Source organism: Elephas maximus, chromosome 4 (assembly GCF_024166365.1).
Source record: "Elephas maximus indicus isolate mEleMax1 chromosome 4, mEleMax1 primary haplotype, whole genome shotgun sequence".
In the NCBI taxonomy this organism is placed as follows: Eukaryota; Metazoa; Chordata; class Mammalia; order Proboscidea; family Elephantidae; genus Elephas; species Elephas maximus.
Genome location: NC_064822.1, coordinates 56821296 through 56841481, shown reverse-complemented (window position 1 = coordinate 56841481; position 20186 = coordinate 56821296). Strand labels below are relative to the sequence as shown.

The 20186-nt window shown below is 45.8% G+C and overlaps 1 protein-coding gene across 1 annotated transcript in view; it reads right to left on the bottom strand.

Annotated features, from left to right (window-relative positions):
- CACNA2D4 (calcium voltage-gated channel auxiliary subunit alpha2delta 4) overlaps positions 1–20186 on the bottom strand; it is a 112752-nt gene that overhangs the window by 56307 nt on the left and 36259 nt on the right. The window contains exons 17-25 of the mRNA XM_049884806.1: positions 18495–18581; positions 17850–17921; positions 12848–12909; positions 11510–11577; positions 9358–9403; positions 9168–9265; positions 7640–7733; positions 3965–4057; positions 1164–1291 (exon numbers count right to left, since the gene is read on the bottom strand). Coding sequence (XP_049740763.1) covers positions 1164–1291; positions 3965–4057; positions 7640–7733; positions 9168–9265; positions 9358–9403; positions 11510–11577; positions 12848–12909; positions 17850–17921; positions 18495–18581 — 748 coding nt within the window. The remainder of the gene's footprint in view (positions 1–1163; positions 1292–3964; positions 4058–7639; positions 7734–9167; positions 9266–9357; positions 9404–11509; positions 11578–12847; positions 12910–17849; positions 17922–18494; positions 18582–20186) is intronic.

Genomic DNA, 20186 nt, shown 5'->3' with positions numbered 1-20186 from the left:
GGTCTTTCTTCCACAGAGCTGCTAGGTGGGTTTGAATTGCCAAACTTTTGCAGAGTGCTTAACCATTGCACCACCAGGGCTACTTGGAAAAGTACAACACCTCGTTCCAAGTTGACTCCCCAGCTTCGCCCTTTTGTTTCAAACATCCCTACTGCTTCTCACTCTACCTCCTACTCGTCTCCCTCCGACCGTGATGTGAATAATTTCTAGGCCTTCTGTGTCTACTGTGGCCTGGATTAGCGTCCCCCTCCCCACCGGTGTAAGGTTTCCTCTGCCTGAGACTTATGGGCCCCTGGACAATCTCCTCAGGGCCTCAGTCCCTCCATGTGTAAATCAAAAGGGTAAGGCCAAAGGGGCTTAAAGGTCCCTTTTGGTGCTATTTTATGATTTTCTTGGTGGTCTTTTTTTTTTTTTTTTATCCTGTTGGCCGTTTTCCAGAGTGGGAGCTGGGGGTTGGAGTTGGGTGCCTGCCTGCTCTGAAAATCTTCCTGGTCCTTGTCTTTGGAGGGTTCTGGTGCCTTGGTTGGTGGAGGCCCAGCCGTGGCTGCCTTTTCTCATACCCTTAGAGCCAGCCACTCTCTGTCTGTACACTCGCTCTTCCGGCCAGCTGTGAGGGGCTCTGTTGACCGAGAAGTTTCTCAGGGCAGTTTGGGGGAAGTGTTGCTGGCCCTGGGAGACTCTTAAGGGAGTGGAGAACAGGTTGCCTCTTTCTGTTTAGGAGCAGCCATGGTGGCCTTGTGGACTCCAGAGGCACGGCAGCTCCCTGGGTTAGTCTCATCCGATTTAAGGAACTTTCCAAGAAACTCAGATTTTTAGAGACAGATGAATCTTGGAGATCAACTCTTCTAGTCCTCTTTATATCTGGTACTTGGGCTAGAATCCAACTCTTTTGACTTTTTGGTCAAATTTCTTTCCTTAATTTCGTGCTGGAATTTTAAATGCCAACTTTGACTGCTGGCTAGGGAGTAAAAAGATCAGCCCCATAGTCAGGGCATGAATGATCTTTTCAAGTGACTAAAGTGTGTTGGGAGGGAAGGTAGGAAGGGAAACCCAGGGGATCTGGGCATTCTCTCCCGTATCTCTTTACTGTCTTCCACCAAAGGTACAGAGGCGGGGACACCCCAATCTTGGCCCCTGCCCTGGAGCGCAGGTGTATCAATTACCTGGTGCCTCTGCTGAGCGAAGATTGAAGACAAAGCTGCCAGCTGGCTGCTCAGCAGCCTGGCGGTACCACAGAGGGAAGTGGTCCATGGTGAATATGCTGGCCTCGTCTTCAGGAGTCAGGAACTTCCTGCAAGGAGAGAGATTTGGTACCTTTCCCCAAATCTGGGATCTACTCACTCCTTTTTCCTTTTTTCATACCAAGTCATCTTGGCTAGGCCAACGGTGATTCCTCATAGTGCTTTTGCAGAGTGGCAGATAGCTTGAAAATGTTGTTGTTGTTAGCTGTTGTGGACTGGGTCCCAACCAATGGCAACTCCATGCACAACAGGATTACACCATTGTGATCCAGAACGTTTTTAGTGACTGATTTTTGTAACTACATCACCAGGCCCTTTCTTCCTAGTCCGACTTAGTCTGGAAGCTCCGCTAAAACCTGTTCAGCATCGTAGAAACACGCGAGCCTCCACTGGCAGATGGGTGGTGGCTACACATGGGGTGCATGGACTGGGAATCAACCGGGGTCTCCGGCATGGAAGGGGAGAATTCTACCACGGAACGACGCTGCCCCCAGTTTGAAACTATTAGCCCCTAAATTGGTACTGCCCCAGAAAATGTTTGCTAGCAATTCCGGCCTTTTCTAGAATCAGAATGATGCTGCAAATGACGCCACATTAGTAGCTAGTAGAGGCTTGGAGTCTGTATGTGAAGGAATACTTCCTATTTGTATGTAAGCTCCTCTGCCTGCAGGGTTTATTGCTTTTGGATGTAGCCTGATCTCTTTTTGTCCAGCTCATTGCAATGTCTGAGCGAGGAAATTGTATAGCCGACTCTATCACTGCCCTAAGAGAAGAGAGGGGAATAGATTCCCCAAAACGGTTACTTCAAAAATCACTGCCTCGAGGTTTTAGGATGCGTTATGAGTTTTCTTTTTTTGAGCAGCTTTACTAATTATGGTTCTGCATTCCCTGAACACACACCAGTAGACAGAAGGGAGTGTTGGTCCAGAAGCCCAGTGGGAGGGAGGGAGAAGCTAGTGGGGGATTAAAAAAGTTACTGTGGATAATCCGCAAGGTGGATGGGTGAGACCTAAGGCTGAATGCCTTACGTATTCCATGCGCAGGTCTGTCTTACTGCACAATCCCTGGGTAGCCATTCATGTCCCGGTTGGGGGTGAAGGGTGCCCTCTGGAGGTGCATGGTGCGCGTGTGGCCATACCTGGCGGCTGTGTTCGTAAGAGGCCAAGGACTCTGCCAGCTCTGCAAGGTCTGTCTGTGTTGAGAGCGCCTTCTTTCACTTTTAGAAATTCTTTAGAGAGGGTGCAGGGGAATACGGAGAATGTTTTCACGCCCCTTCCCACCTGCGGATGTGGTTCATCCTGTCCACCCCTTGCCAGGCAAAGCAAGGGCATGCAATTTTCTGATTGGGGTGGAAATTGAAGGCATGGAAAACTCAAGGGAAGAGGAAGCATGAGTGGGTGGAGAGCTGGAGTGGGTGGTAGGTGTGGAGTAGGAAAGGCCCTAGCCAGGATCTTAAGGTGAATCCACAGTGTATGCACTGGCTTTGGTCCTTCTGAGTCATTTGTCTCTTCCAGGGAAGAGGAACAGGAAAGGGTCAGCGAAACAGAGAGCTTTCCTCTGTTTCCACCTGTCAGGCAATGAGGAGAGAAAGGAGGGAGGGAGAAGAAAGAGCACCTTAAATTGCTTTCCTAGAATGCCTCAGCTTTGCTCAGCAAGTGTGTGGATCTGTCACAGCGTGCTGGAAGAATCTCAAACATGGTGCCCTGTGGCTAAGTGCACTTGTGTTTAATGAGAAAAGCATTGTGTGGGTGGAAGGCAAGGATGGTGGTGTCAAATCTGCTCAGTAACCTCCCCTGCAGTTTTCTTCCAGGTGCCTGGTTGCCCAGACCCATTGGAATTTTGTGGTTTGGAGTGATAGGTGCCCCCGCCTGCCCAATAGCACCCTTCTCTGGGCTCCCAGCCTCCCTTTGCCACAGCACCCATCGAGGTGGGCACCCTGGGCAGCCTGGTCCCTGGGCCCCTCAGGCTTCCCCCAGAACCTGGAATTTGCTTAAAGCAGGGTTTCTTTGTTTTGTGAGGCTGTGCTGTACATTGTAGGAGGTTTAGCAGCATCCCTGGCCTCTCCCCACCAGATGCCAGTAGTGCCCCTCCCTCAGTTGTGACAACCAAAAATGTCTCCAGACACTGCCAAATGAGCCCTGCGGGAAGGGATGGGAGGTTGCAGATTCATGCCCAGTTGAGAATCGCTGGCTTAGACTCCACAGGGAATTGGACCTGAAACTCTATCAGATAAGGGTAGAAATCACAAATGTCTCTCACTCTGAGTTAGGGAGTGGGTTGTCTGAAAATCTCTCCATCTATAGGGCTCAAGTAGTAGCTCCTTTCCCCTTAGAGAATGGGGAAGGTATACACAAAGGAGAAGACACAACCAGAAAATTTAGCTTGTCATGGAGACCAGTCCCAGAAGGGAAAATAATTTCTCTCTGTGGAAATGGAATCTCTGATCAATTCTCCCAACTTCGAGATCCTGGCAACTCTCTTCCCCACTGGTTACCCTCCCTCTTCTGGGGACACCTCCAGGGTGTGTCTAAGCCTGGTGGAAGGGTTATTTTTCTTACTCTCCAATACATAAATCCCAGCCCTTCCACCAGCCCTGATCTCCCAGAAGGCCTAGTATGCTAGAGTCCAAGTCTGTCCATGTGCCACAGGCACGCACCTGAGGACTTTGTCCCTTCCTGCCCCCGCAGGGGTCCCCACTCCCCGAGCTGGCCAGCAGGACTCACTTGTTAGAGACCTTCTCGGAGCCCACGAACAAGCCGCTTCTAAGAAGACCAGCCCGGGTGCCCAGGAACGCCATGTCCACGTCCTTGGAGTCTCTGTGAGGCAGACAGAGTGAGGGTAATGAACACGTGGATGCTGGAGCAGGTCCTGAGAAGGGCAGAGAGAGACAGCACAGGGAAGACCTGAAGGGTTTTCTAGCCTTCCTCTCTCTTAGCTCCTGGGCCCAATCTGACTCAGGGGAAAACTTTCTAGAAAGGCTGATTTCTCAGGGAGTTGCACACACATGCTCATGAGCCACTGTGAGCATCAAGTGTTACCTCAGGAAAAGCGGGCTTCCTCAGGCACCTCCCCTTGTTAATTGGATCCCCTGGGCCCCTGCCTTTCTGTTTTTTCAGGTCTAGCTCCTGATTTGTTGACCTGGTTTTGGAGGACTTGGTTCTAGAAGACATGGAGGAAACTCAGGCAGAGACATTTTGTCCTGGGGCCTAAGGAATAGGAACTTCTCATAACCAACAGTCACGTAGCACCTCATATTTAAGCACTTTTCACATATTTACCTTATTATTGAGATGTGAAAGGAGGATGCACCAACTACACCTAAGAGAAGTCCCAGTGGACTTCATAATCTTGCCAACAAGATGTGAAAAAACAAAAATCTGTTAGTTAGCTAGAGTTTAATTTTTCTCACAGTCCCAAGGCACTAATGCTATGACAGAGGGCACCAAGAGCTTGAAAATGTACAGAGCCAGTGCCAGAGGTCATCACTTCTGACTTCATGAATATTCTGGTCTATCGGTCTAATTTGTTTTAGGCTATTACCCAATTCTCTCAGTGCCTGGATCTGTGGGTTTTAGTGAGTATACAAGGTGGGGATTACCCAAAGCATTGCTAAGGGAACACTTTTTCATTAAGGCCCAGATGTCAGGCTCTTGGGGTTTCCCTCATGAAGGATATGTGGAGGAGGCTACACCAGGCAGTGTCCACGGATAGTACCTGGAACGGGATTAAAACACTTGGCCTAGAGACTGGAAAATCACTGAGCAAAAGGGTCTGGAGACGTTGGTCCAGGCCTCCCACCACTCCAGCGTTCTAGCCAGGGTGTGCGCTGCAATCACATAGGGACATTACAAACATTACATTCTGGAGCTCTGAGGTAGACCCCCCCACATTCAAGGCACAGGTGTATGTTTAAAAGTGTCCAGATCCAATTCTCTATTCACAAGTAGCGAAAACAGTACACCAATGTTCCTGTCAGCATTATTCACAGTAGCCGAAAGGTAGAAACTACCCAAGTGTGGTATGTCTACATAGAGAGCAATTGGCTCAGTTTTTCTTTTAGTACTTGCATGGCTTCACTTTTACATTTAAACCTCTGAGCCATTTGGAATTTATCCAGGTGTGTGGTGTTAGGAAAGAATTCAATGTTATCATTCTCCATATGGCTATCCAGATATCCCAAAGCCAATTCTTTTAAAAAGTCCATCTTTTCCTCTCTGATTTAACATGCTGCCTTGATCTTACACTAAATTTCCGCATACAATTAGATGAATTTCTGGATTTTCTATTCTGCTCTATTTGCCTGCCTATTCATGGCCAACATCACTTTTATAAGTCATGAAGGTTTTACAATATGTTCCAATTTTTGTAAGACCAATCTCCCCTCATTTTCCCTTCTTTTTCAGGGATTCCTGGCTATTCTTGGAAATGAACTTTATAATCAATTTGCCTGACTCCAGAAAAATTGGGTGGCATTTTTAGTGGGATTGTATTAATTTTATAAATTAATCTAGGGAGGATTAATATCTTTATCATGTTCAGTCTTCCTATCCAAGAGTGCTATATGTTTTCCATTGGTTCAAGTCTACATTTGTGCCTTTCAGGGGTGTTTTATAATTTTCCTTCTGTACACTTCTTATAGTTATGCACAGGTATTTTAGTTTAGTTTAGTTTTTGCTCTTCTAAATAGACCTTCTCACATTATCTCTTCTACCTGGTTTGTGTTTGTACAGATCATTGTTAGTTGCAGTTGAGTTGATTCCAAGTAAAGGCTATTAATTTCTGAATGTTGGAAAGCAAGTAAAGGCTATTAATTTCTGAATGTTGATATTACAACCTGTTACTTTACCAATTCTATTATTTTTAGTAGCTTTCTTATTAATTCTTTTGGGGGTTTCCAGGTATATAATCATACCATCTTTAAACAGAGATAATCTTACTTCTTCCTTTCCAGGTCTCATTGCCCCTCAACACTTTCCCTTGTCTAATTGCATTGCCTGACCCCTTCAGCACCTTGTTAAATACCAGTGGTGAAAGCGGCATGCTTGTCTTGTGCCTGTCTTTAGGGAGAGAGCCTCTAGCCCCATTAAGTAAGATGCTGACTTTGAGGCCTAGGTCAATTTTAATTTTATTGAGTGGCTTTTAAAAATGTGAGAAGATATTAGTATTTTTTCAAATGTCTTTTCTGCATCTGTGGAGATGATTATATGACTTTTTCCATATCTTTGTTAATATTTTATATTCATTTCCCAGATAATCTTCTCTGATGCACACTCTTAGTTAAGAATACTGGCTCCTCAATGTTTCTCAACATCAAAAACCATCCGTGGTTCATCTATGAACTTGGAAAGATGAAGAGTGTGCGCCTTCTCTCTCAGCCTAGTGCTCTAATCCACTGTACGACGAAGAAAAGTGCAAGGGCTAAGAGTCCAGACTCTGAAGCCAGGCTGCCTGGTTTTGAGTCCAGCTCTGCATACGACCTTAGGTAAAATGCAGGTAATGATAATACCTATATCGTAGGGTTGTTGTGAGGATGAAATGGGTTCATATACTCTAAGCATTGAGAATAGTACCTGGCCTGCTGTATTCTTAACTTTATTAATATCTTACACCACCTTTCACATGTGCACGCATGCGTGTGCGTGCACGTATATATCATACACACACCACAATTCATCTTCTTTCTACCTGGCCATGAAACGCTCTAGCACTAGGTAAAAATTCAGCAAAGGAAGTGAGGGAATCTAAAACCAGTGACTCATGGCACGTGTCAGAGTAGAACTGTGATCCATAGGATTTTCAGTGGCTGATTTTTTGGAAGTAGACCACCAGGCCCTTCTTCCCAGGTGCCTCTAAGTGGACGCGAACTTCCAAGCTTCAGTTCGCAGTTATGCATGACGAGGCTAGAAAATATGGAGGTAAGGTTTGCGCTTCACTGGTGTCATGACCCTGGTGGCTAGAAACAAGGCTCAGACTTGCTTAAACTGTTCTTATCACAGCACTTGGGCTAATGAGCTCTCATGGGTACAGCCTGACCCAGAGAGAAGGGTTCTCAGGATGGGGCTATGCTGAGCGAGGTGGTATTTGGGTCCATGCCCATCAGCCTGTGAGGGGAGCTGCATTTGGGATTTTTTCAAAGGGGAGAGAGGGCAGCAGCAATCTGCCAGTGTGGAAGGTTTGCTGAGCTACCTGCTTTCCTGGGGCTATGTGAAGGTCGTTCTCACTCCACCCACATCTTACCACACTCATCACCATTCATATCAGGCCAAGAGGATGTGAGTGGTCTCCTGAGCTGCCAGCCAGGTAGTAGGAGGGACCTTGACTCAGCAAGGGGATCCTGGGGTCTGAACTGGGCCTGCTGCTTTTCCTTCTCCAAGCCCTCAGCCCATCCCGGGACGTACTCAGACATGTTGAGAGCCAGCCCAGTCCAATAGGCTTCCATGGGAGCCGTCACCACTGCGTCAAACAGCACCTCCTGCAGCAGCTCCTCGTCACCTGGGTGAGCAAGACAGGGGCAAAATAAAAATGAAGTCACTTGTTTTGCCCATGATATGGACATAGCTCACCTCTCCTTTTAAGGAAACTTTAAGTTCAGGGAAGAAGCTATGCCTGAAACAGGTACCTGGAACATGTAAAACCATCTGTGTGAATTGAGGAACTCACTTAACCTCTTTCAGTCTTAGTCTCCTCAACTCCAAAATATGTGAGTAAAAATAAATGGTTTCTAAGACTCTTTCCACTTCTAACATCCTATGGAGTCAGGAGAACACCTCTGTGGTATCAGACTTAGATCTGGGCCTTGCCTGTTTCTTCCATCTCAACTTTCACCCCTCTGCTCCTTGCCCATCACTCTCAGGACACATTGGTCTCTTGTCAGTTCTGTGGATTTGAACTTGCCAAGCCCCTCCTTGTCTCAGAACCTCCACACATGCTGTTCCCCGGTCTGAATGCTCTTTTCTCCACTCTGCATGGGTAGCTCTTTTTATCCTCAACCTAAGTGACAGCTTGTTACAGAGGTGGCCTTCCCTGACCATCTGTTTAATTGAAGCAGACCCCATTTTTCTCCCTCATGGTCCTCTATTATGGCACTTTTCACAAGCTGTGATTACCTACATCTATACATGTATGCTTGCTTGTTTATTGTCTGCTTTCTCCACTAGATTATAAGCTCTATGAGAGCAATGGCCTTGTCTGTTTGGGTTATCTCTACACCTTCAATGCCTAGCCTAGGGCATAAAAAAAGATTAAACACTCAGCACATATTTGTTGATGGGATGGATAAATGAACAAACAATGCCCTAATGAGCCAGCATGGGAGGCAGAGTCTTCTCATGGGAGGGATGCTTATGTGACATGATGACCTGCTCCGAGGAAGAGGAAGGACTGTGCTGAGGGTGTGACCCAATGATTTCACCATTTGTCTTAGTGCAGGGGAACTTAGAATTAGCCTGAGAACCAGGGTTTACAAAACAATCATAGACTCACAGGCCTTAAGAGGCCATGTGGTCTTGTGCTCTCTTCTTCAGAGATGAGGAACCAGGGAGCAGGGTGTCAGCTCCTTGCCCTGGGTCCACTTTAGGTGATGATGGGGACAAGCCTGACTAGCAGGTTGGTGCCCTTACACGTAAGAGCCTTTCTTCTGAGTCCTAACAGTGCTCTGTAGACAGAAGCTTTGAAAGATCTCAGTTCCTGACATAGCGATACATTCATGTCACCACAGTTCCAGAAATGCTTAAACACTAGCTTGGCCCCATAGTAAGGCTGGTTCTGCCTTATTTCTTTGGAAATCCCCCTGTTCTCCCACAGTCACCCATGAGTTCCAGGGATAGGGTCACAAGGTAGCCTCCTCCCCTCCTGCAAGGTTCTGAGCTGCAGGACTCCATTGGAAAAGCTCCCAAGGTGAGGCCTCAGTGGACAGGCGGCGCTCACATTCCAGGTCTGCGTCCTCCCCTGTCAGGAAGTTGACCATGGCCTCTAGCTGGCTGAGCTTCCGGTGGTCTGGGTCGATATCTGTGATGCAGTAGATCCTGGAATCCAGGAGAGCCAGCGTTACCTCCAAAGATTCTACCATTCTCCCTCCCATCCTCTATTCCTCATGAGCAGTGACTTTCTTGCTTACCATTCACTGGCTACGGTCACATCCGGGTGAAGCAGGTCATGCAGGCCTGAAATCAGAGTTTACACTCAGTATGATACGCACCCACTGTCAGCAGAGTGCACACCTTGCACCGCTGAAAACCAGCTGCACAGTGAGCTCCTTGAGGATGGGACTGGGTTATTCTTTCCTTTGTCCGGGCACTGCTCTTAGCTCAGTGTAGGGACACGATCATGGATCATGCGTTTGTCTGTGTTGCTCCTGCTTCCTGAAATGATTCTTCTCCCCATTTTCTCAAGTCCAAATACCACCTTTCCTTCAAGGTTCAAATACAATGTCTTCAATAACCTACCTGACCAAGGGTCATCCCTTCCTCCTCCTTCAGCTTTCATGTCACTCACTCCTTTCCAAGCTGCATTTTACTTATTATGCCATGTCTTAATGCTTCCACTCGGAATCAACTCGACGGCACTGGGTTTGGTATTGGGTTTGAATGCTTCCACTAGACAGCAGCTCTGCGAGAAGGCCCTCTCTAATTCTTCTTAGGATCTCTCTCAGGAGCTAATACTTTGAAATCAGTGATTTCAGTCTCACTGGCTTTATTATACCCAACTGAGCTAAATGGCGGGTTAGAGATGAGCCTGACAATGGGTGGTGTCTGCTTTATGTAATCTCTGCAGCCTCATTGCCCAGTGCAGCTCCTGCACTGGCCATGTGCTCAGCACTGTTTGTTGATTGAATGAACAAATGAGCAAATGTTCTATTGAGTGCCTACTCATGCTCAGCAATAAATAGGCGCCCAAACAGCGTTTTGCTAAATCAAAAGAAAGGATGACGGAAGGTGAAGGGGGGCATCTGTGGAGCTATTTAAAGGAATACTGGACTGACACAGACACAATGCAAATAGATAAAGGATGAGGCTCCTTTTCTCAGTAAACCCAGCCAGTTCCATGATGCCAAACCCCTGGCCTCTGGTCCATCTCACCACAGAGGTGGGTAAAATATAGCTCCTTCTGTCCCCTGAGTAATCTAACTTGGGAATACCTGAGTAGAGGAAGAAAAGCATAAGAAGGAAGAAGGCATAATGGAGGCCTAAGGATTTTGATTGTTTTGGGGCAGGGGAAGACAGAGAAGGAGAGTGTCCCAACAGACATGGACACAAGCCATGAAAGGGCAAATAGAGTGGCTACACAGGAGAACATAGCTGGCACCTAACCTGGTCTGGGTGAGGGAGAGGGGTCTGCCAGGGATGGCTTCCCAGAAAAGTGACATCTAAGCTGGGACCTGAAGAGTGGGTCAAAGTTGGCTGGGATAAGAGGACTGAGGGATGGAGAGAGAAGCGTTTTGGGGGACCGCATAGCATATGGGAAGACTGTGAAGCTTAGTGTGTGGAGGAATGAAAGAAAAAAATTAAAAAGTCACCAATTCCTTAAGCAGTGACATGATCAGATTGGGCATTTCTGGAAATATCCTTCTGGCTAAAGTTGAGAGAAAGAAAGAGGCAGGGAGACCAGTTAGGAGGCCATTGTAGTTGTTCAGAACAGAGACGACAATGACTAGAGTGGTGGCAGAAAATGGAGAGATGAGATGCATTTGAGGGATAGAAAAGGAAGACTAGATAGAATGTGACTGTTAAGTAGAATGGTGACTAGATTTTCCAAGGACTTCCTGAGAGACCCCTGACCCCTGAATATAGGTTTTGTTCTCTGAAGGTACTCAGGCAGCTGCAAGTCAGGGACAAGGAGATGGAGTCCTTCTTTCCCATCCTCCCTCTGTTTCCAGCCATTCCTCTCAGGTTCATGTCCCACAAATAACCTTACTCTTCCTGATCTTCTCTCTTTCTTTTCCCCTCCTTTTAGCCTTCTGACAGCATTGTTCAAAGCAACACATTCCCTTGACTGCCCTACCTCTTTGGCCCTGCAATGCTCCCAGAATTGGACTCTGCATTGTCAGGCTTTGTCCGTTTTTGCAGGACTGACTGCCTGGCACTGCTTGGCTGGGTACCAGGATACACAGACCCCCCCTCACCAGGCAACCGATGCTCTGAGAGCCCACTCTGATGCCTGGAATCTGGGATGCTGTTAAACCAGCTCCACCCTGGGGTTGGCCTTGCCCAGCATTCCAGGAGAATCCAGGCTTTTCTCTAAACTGTCCACCAGAACTTGGTCTAACGCACCTTCTTCCACCGATGTGTTTCCCAGGAGGATGTATTCTCCGTGGCCCTGGGATAGCACCACTCCCAAACTGTGGGGAGAGCAGAGAACACACACACATCCACAGCATGTGACAATCCACCTCCCTGCTGCTTCCTGGTCCCTTCTTCATTCTTAGTTTATGAGCTTTTCATGCCTGTGACATACAGCTAGCATGTCAATCCTCTTTTTGTGGCTCTGGCCTCGCAGGCTGTCCATCTAGAACAGCGGCAGCACTTCTATTTCTCCATCAGCCTTTCTCCCTGAGAAGGACCCTGGAAATTCTCTAGACCAAGAATGCTCTCAGCTCCACTTTAATCAAGGCATATCCTGAACCTCACAGGGACCCCCCAAAATGTAGAAAGGCCTTCATGTCTCACAGGCTGTCCTGCAAACAGGAAATCCCTTTGCCTCCTGGCGAGTCCTACCATGCCTTCCTCTCCTGTAGAGCATTGGTTTTCAACCTTGGCTGAACATTTGAATCACCTAACCCAAAAACCAAACCCCTTGCCATTGAGTTGATTCCGACTCATAGCAACCCCATAGGGCAGAGTAGAGGGAGCAGCTGGTGGATTTGAACTGTAGGCCTTTTGGTTAGCAGCCTGAGCTCTTAACCACTGTGCCACCAGGGCTCCATTTGAATCACCTCACCTAGGGAGCTTTAAAAGATACTAGTGCTGGGTCCCACCCCCAGAAATTCCAGTTAAATTGGCTTGAATGGGGCCTGGGCACTGGTATTTTCACAAAGTTCCTCAGGTATTCTAATGAGTAGTCAGGCCTAGGAATCACTACTTTAGAGACAAATGAGGTAATTCAGAGATAAGGGCCATTTGTTTCTTAATTTGTGTAATGTCTAGAGTCAAATATTTTCAGAGTTTGAGGGAACCCAAATATCTTCCAATTTGATCCTTTATTTTACAGTAAGGCATTGCTTTCATAGCTTTAAGTGGCTCATGCCATTTAATTCTCATAACAACTCCATGAAGTAGGTATTATTATTACCCCTGTTTTACAGATGAGGAGTCTAAAGCACAGAGAGGTTAAGTAACTTGACTACAGTCACACAGCCTGTAAGTCATGGAGTTGAGATTCAAACCCAGGCAGTTTGACTCTAGAGTCTGCACTCTTAATCACTAGGCTACACTGGCAAACAGGTCTAGACCTCAAGTTTCCTGAATGTTGACTTGGGTCTTTTTCTATTACCACAACATTGCCAACTAAATATTACAAAATCTATCCCCAAACCTCAAAATCCTACCCTGAGTTGCTGGTATTCATATTTCATATGCCCTCCCTCTGCAAATAAAACATGAGTCCCTCACCTGAAAGGTGTGTCACTGATGTCTGTGAAGAAGTAATCATTGGTCAGGAAAAGGACTCGCTTCTGGAAGAGCCAACAAGAGAAGAGTGCTTGCTAGAAGGAAGAGTGCCTGCCCATGCCACCTGCCTTCTCACCCAATGCCCTGGGAGTGTTCATCACCTCTGGACCTCTGCCCTTGCTTCTTACCTCCTTCTCTCACCACCACCAATATGCCTCATCTTACTAACATCTACAGGCAGAACAGTCTCAAGGCACAGCAAAACCGCCACCCTTTGAGGGTTGCCCGGGTTTAACGACTGGACTCTAGACCTGTGTTGCCCAGTACAGGAGCCATTAGCCACATGTGGCTATGGAGCACTTGAAATGTGAGAATCAACAACTAAACTAAAAATTAAAAAAATTTAAACTAATATAAATTTACGTTCAGAAAGCCAGTGTGGCCAACGGCTACCATATTCAATATAGCACAGGTGTCAATAATGACTCCAGGGTCCAGCATGAGGTCAAAGAAGAGGCTGCCAGTTGATGCTCAAAATTCCTGGAGCTCATCTATATAGAGCCCACCAAGGGAGAATGGGCACCATTCCCCCTCTGCGCTCCCCCACCCCAGCCCATGTCACCCCTTTACAACTTCTTTTTCCTTTCAAAGATGCCATCTTTTAAGTTTCATTTAAATGTGTACAAATTAGGGTATTAGCAGTACATCATGGTGGTTAAGGGCATGGACTAGAATCCTTGGGTGGTGTAAAAGGTTAATGTTCTTGACTGCTAACTGAAAGGTTAGAGTTCACCCAGAGGCTCCTTGGAAGAAAGGCCTGGTGATCCACTTCCCAAAAATCAGTGATTCAAAGCCCTGTTGAACACAGTTCTACTCTGACACACGTGAGGTTGCCAGGAGTTGAGGTCGACTCAATAGCAGCTGGCTTTAAGGGCATGGACGGAGCATCAGAGCACTGTGGATTTAAACCCCGCTCTGAAACCCCCCTTTTTTTTTTTTTTCTGAAACCTTGGTTGCATAGTGGTTAAGGGTTCAGCTGCTAACCAAAAGGTCAGCAGTTCAAATCTTCCAGGCACTCCTTGGAAACTCTATGGGGCAGTTCTACTCTGTAATTATGTAATTATGATGTAATGAGATGGATAAGTGGCAGTTAAACTGATGCCATCGACAAGATTAGATAGTATTTTAAGCCCATCTCCACTGAGATATAAAAGAGAGAAGCAAGCAGAGAGACAGAGGACCTCATACCACCAAGAAAACAACGCCAGGAACAGAGTGTGTCCTCTAGACCTGAGGTTCCTGTGCAGAGAAGCTCCTAGACCAAGGGAAGATTGATGACAAGGACCTTCCTCCAGAGCTGATGCAGCAAACGCCTTCCCCTGGAGCTGGTGCCCTGATTTTGGACTTGTAGCCTACTAGACTGTGAGAGAATAAATTTCTCTTTGTTAAAGCCATTAGCTTGTGGCATTTCTGTTACAGCAGCACTAGATGACTCAGATAGCAGCTAACCTAAAGGTTGGCAGTTTGAACTCATCCAGTAGCTCCATGGAAGAAAGACCTGGTAAAATTCTTCTGTAAAGACTACAGCCAAGAAAACCCTATGGAGCAGTTCTACTCTGTAACACATGAAGTTGCTCTGAGTCAGAATTGACTCAACAGCAATGGGTACATATGTGTGTACCACTGGACTCATCCGCTGGTCATGGCCTCCTGCTTCCTCTGCTTCAGTCAGACCCTTCCTCCCAGTTTTTCTCCATCACAGCAGTCATGGGAGATGTCTGCTTCTTTCATTCATATCTACTAACATGACCCATCTGGCCCCATAATCTTTGAGTCTGTGAGTCCTGCTCTACCTGTGCTGGGGTTGCTGCTGCTGTCCTTGGTAGCACTGCAGTAGTTGCCTGTCTAGAGTTCAGGGGAGATGGAGAAAGGCCCAAACTGATCAGTGAGAAATAAGGATGCATGTTAAAATCTCCTCGAGAAAACAAAACAAAAAGCCAGGGTATCGCAGTTCTTAACCCTCCTGCCAGGATGGCTTGAAGGGTAACGGATAGTAACATGATGCTTTAACAAAGATTTCTGTTCCCTCAACCCAGACCTGAAGATTGTTTCTGCTGAGGAATAAGCTTGTAAGTAGAGATGTACCACTGAGATGAGAGAAAGGGCTGGGATAGATCGGCAGGCAAGAAAACAGTGGTATTGTCTGCCGACTCTGCTTTTAAAAAGAGAAGGCTTGTGGGGGAAACAGAGCAGTTGGTAGAGAACAAAATGTAGCAACATCAGGGAAGAGTGGCATCATACTAGATGGAGTAGTGAGAGGTTAGGATGCCACTGTGGTGACCTTTATACCAGCGAAATGCCCTACACACAGCGTAGGCTCGCTAGCTTCTGGGCGTGAGAGTAAAATGTAAAGATGAAAGGCTAAAGAGGGCTAGTTATGATATAATGTGGTAGACAGAGAGAAGGAGCCAGGGAATGTTAAGATGGAATAGAAGTCCTATTCAAAAGAGACTCTTGGGAAATCTTCGAGGCTGGAGAAAGAGTTGAGAGCTCAGGGCCAGTCCTAGAGAAAGGCCTTATACAGCAGTGGTTAAGAGCAGTGGTCTAGAATCAGATACATGTGGGCTTTGCAATTTGTCATCTGGGTGGCCCTGGGCAAGTTTTTAGTTCCTACCTCATAGGGTTGTGAGTGTTAAAGCAGCAAAGTGCTTAGCCCAGTTCCTAATAAATGTCAGCTACTAGTAAAAAAAAAAAAAAAAAAATTTTTTTTTTTTTTTTTTTTTTTACTAGTAGTAGTGAGGGCAGTGGTGATTCAGAGGTAGCATTTTCACCTTCCATGTGGGAGACCCGGGTTCGGTTCCAAGCCAATGCACTTTACACAACAATTATCCATCTGTTAGTGGTGGTTTACATGTTGCTCTGGTGCTGAACAGGCTTAAGCAGAACTTCCAGACTAAGATGAACTAGGAAGAAAGGCCCAGTGATCTACTGCTGAAAATCGGCCAGTGAAAAACCTATAGACCACAATGGTCAGATCCACAACTGATCATGGGGATGGTGCAGCACTGGGCGGACCATCATTCTGTAGTGCATGGAGTCACCGTGAGCTGGAGGTCAAGCTGATGGCAGCTAACAACAACAAGAAGCAGTAGTAGTAAAGCATGAGCTTCTACATGCTATGAAATGTCCGTGATGGTCATGATGATGATCATCGTCGTCACCTCTTCTTCATGTTAGAGCAACCATATATCATGAAGACTTCCCTAAGCTGTAAATATGTAACCTGAATGGTTTATCAGCATCAATGGACACATTTCAAGGGGGGCAGATGTTTCAGGAGAAGTTCAGACCGCCCTGGGTCTGGTTAGGACTCTGCCTTGATGGTTTCGAGAAGTTTGAAGGCAGCATGAGAACGCAGGGTGCTGGAAGGAAAGGATGAAAGACAAACTATGCTCACTTCATGAGTAGCTCTGTATTAGATATACTATGTTGTCATTGTTAATTGCCGTTCAGTCAATTCTGACTCAAGGCACCCCATGTGTGCAGGGTAGAATGGCTCCATAGGGCTTTCAAGGCTGTGACCTTTTGGAAGCAGATCACCAGGCTTGTCTTCTGAGGCGCTTCTGACTGGGTTCAAAATGCCAAATTTTGGCTGGCTGTTGAGTGCTTAAATGGTTGCACCACCAAGATCTATTATGGTACTGTTGTTGTTAGGTGCCATTGAGTTGATTCAACTCATAGCAACCCCACATGACAGAGTGGAACTGTCCCATAGGGTTTTCTAGGCTGTAATCTTTACAGGAGCAGATTGCCAGGTCTTTCTTCCGTGGAGCCGCTGGGTGGGTTTGAACCACCAACCTTTTGGTTAGCAGCCAAGCGCTTAATTGTTGTACCATCAGAGCTCCAGATATACTGCAGCCATACTCAAACCTGTCTTTAAATTGCCATATGCCCTGTGTATAATAAATTATTTATTATAGCATGAAAACTAGTCCCACTTTAAATGTACTGGCCAGGCTGAAGTAGTTGAGAGTGGCCTTGAGTAAGTGAGCAAGAGCCTGGTTGGGATAAGAGTTGGGGTGCAGATGGAGTGAACCTCTACTCTTTTGGATCAGGAGAAGGAGCAGCAGCCGATGGTGGCCTGACGTCACTGATGTTGCCCAGGGTGCCTCAATGGGGCACTTCTCAGTCGAGAGCTTACAAAAAGTCAAGCAGATGTCACAGAAACCAGATACTGGCCCCTGTGAAAATCAGTCCATTGGTCTAAAAGGGATGCGATGCATTGTTTCTCCTTCCTAATGCTTTCTTGTTTGGCTTCCCTGGAGGTCTGTGTTTGTGGAAGAATTGGGCCTAATTGTTTCGGGCAGATGCCTGTGTTCTTTTAGCTGAGGCAGATGGGCAACAGGAGGAGGAGGTGGGGGTGGCTGTGAGGGAGGAGGTGACATTTGTAAACATGTCAAGGGACAATGAAAATTCCATAGATGCACTGGAATCTTGTAAGTGAGAAGAAGAAGTGATCTTTTAAAAATGATGTACAGATCTATAAAGACAGTAATTATATCAATGAGGGTGTTGATTACTGCCTATCTGTGGTCACAGCAGATGAAAATCAGCTATAGGGAATACTGATTATTTTCAACCTCTTCCCATACAACGTGTTTTATGAGATCTACTAACAATTTGCAAAATTGGAGGTCACTTTCTCCTTTTCCATCATAAACAACAAAAGGTTCAAAGGGCAGGCATCATAAGGAAGAAAGAAGAGTTGGAAATGGCTTGGGTTAACCTAATGGCTAACTCAGCAGCCTCCAAAGAACCAGGCATCGATGCGAGCAGTCATGTAGCCCCTTGGCCAGGTGTTTCTGAGGCTCCCTGGAATATGCCCTTTAATCAAATCCTAAGTTTTAATTCGACTAAGTCCAAGTCCCTTGTCACCACCCAAAACTTCTATAAACTGAGATGCTGCCTTCCAAGAACCAGACCCAGGCTCTCTCTAGTACCTTACCCCTTTGTCCAGTGGCACCTTCACGTTCATAGACAGAGAGCCAGTTTCCCCATTGATCATGGCTGTTCTCAGCTTCAAGAAGAAAGATAATGGTATTACTTCCATGCCTTACACTGGAGCTTTACTGACCAGATGAGAGGTGACCCCTAGAAACACTTGGTTTTCCCCTTTTTCCTCTTGTCTTTTTTCTCTGAGCAGAATACCGGGAGGGAATATGGAACAGATCTTATATTCTGTTTAGCTTATAGGTTCAGGCATTCACCAAGTTAGTCCCCCAAAGTGGGCTGATGCATCAGGGTACACAGTGTCATATTACCGGAACACAACTTCCTTTAGGATGAGCTCCTGAGACCAAACGCCTGGCTAAAACATTACTAACTCTGTAGCTTATAGACATAATCTCATTCATCCTTAGTAATCCTTGTAATTCAGGAAGATATTGTTATATTATTTTTTTTTAGTTGTTTAAAGAATTTGTCCATTATAGGAATTGCTTCTGGCTTGGGGCTTGGAACCACTCTGGGACTGAACTGCTTTGTCCGAGAGAAGTAGAGTGAGTGATCTCAAAGCTTAATACCACGTGGTTGACCCATTTTGTTGGAGATAGAGCTAATTAGCTTCCTTTTCCCGACTTTCCCCACTCACGATTTCAGCTTGGTCTTCCCACTCCACTTCAGAGAGATCCACGCTGTTGTAGTTAGGTTTGGGCTTCAGTTTCTTCCCCTCTCTGTACTGGAGTGAGCAGGTCAGGAAGAAAAACATGAGGTTAGCACAAGGCCCTGCTCAGTTTCTAAAGCCTTCTGGTATAATCATAAAATCAAAGCACCTCAGTGATTCCTTCAACTTGTCTGGGCCAACCTTCCACCCAATGCAGAGCTTTCCTTACCAATGTTCATGACAGATGGTCTCAGGGCCTCTGAGTGAATATTTCCCACATTGAGGAGCTCTTTTTTTTTTTTGAGTCAGCTTGTCATAGTTTTAGACAGCTGTAATTGCTAGAAAGTTCTTCCCCATACAGAGCTGAAATCTGTCTCCCTGTAACTTTTACCAATTGATCTTAGTTCTTTCTCCTGGGGATACACAGAATGTCTTCTACCTGACAACCCTGGAAATTTCCAAGGTACTTGTCACTCCTCAGATTTTGCTTCTCCAAACTAAATATTTCCAATTTGCAGATGCCTTAACATCCTCTGAATATGCTCCACTTTGTCAACGTCACTCCTAAAATGAGTGCCCAGGACAAAAATCAATAGTGCAGATGGAGTATGACCAGTGTGGTGTGAGTCTGACCTCTCCGGGCCAAAATATCACACAGTTACGACTGCTGCCTATGATTCTGCTTAACTTCTTAGAGAGTTACACTACCCTGCTGGTTCACATTGAATTTTCATTTAATTAAATCCCTTTGGTCTTTCTGACGTGATATACTGTTAAATTACATCTCCACAACCTTACATTTGAGCACTGAGTGTTTTGGCAGAATATTCCATGTATCCCTAATATATTTTATCTTGTTAGTTTCAGCCCATTGTTTTAGAAGAAAACTTTCTGTATACTGATTTTCTCACTTAATGCATTAGCCATACCTTCCAGGCTTTGTAGCATCTGCTTTCTGCATTTTCATCTTGTTGATAGAATTTTTGAGTGGGACAGAGCCCCAAGGAGAGATATTGCAGTGCCTTTCCAGGTGATCTGTAGCTCAGCTGCTACAACAGTGCTCACTTTCATTCTTTTTCTCCTCCCCCATGCCTGGATGACGCCTCCGTTCTAGGTTTTATTGGTGTCCATACTCATGGCAAACAGTGCTGCTCTGCCACCTTTCACATTAGATCTATTTATTCTGAGTAAGGTGCAACATTCCATTGCCGTTGACTAAGTTAAGTCCTGATGACTCCTGAAAAATCGTCTTTAGCTTCTCATATTAAAACCATAATTTCACTTTGTTAGTTACTCATACTCTGGGCACTGACATAGATTTCAGGGCAAAAGTATGGTTCTTGATCCTCTTTCAATTTATTACTAGGCATCTCCTCTATTATTTTCCTTTTATTTTTTTTTAACTCAACACTGGTTCTCCTTAATATCCATCATAAATTGATAGTACTTTCCTTAGGAATCTCATTACATTGGCTTTATCATATCATTTGTTAGATAATTATATTCTGCTGTATTATTCTCTATTGTTTTACTTATGTAAGTCTTATTTCCTTAATTACATTATAAATTTCATTTTTGGTTCTAGCATATTTCACAGCATTAAAAAGTTAGGCACACAGTAGGTCCACAATATGAATTTATTTGTTGAAGCCTTGTATTCATTTAGATTAAATAGAGGAT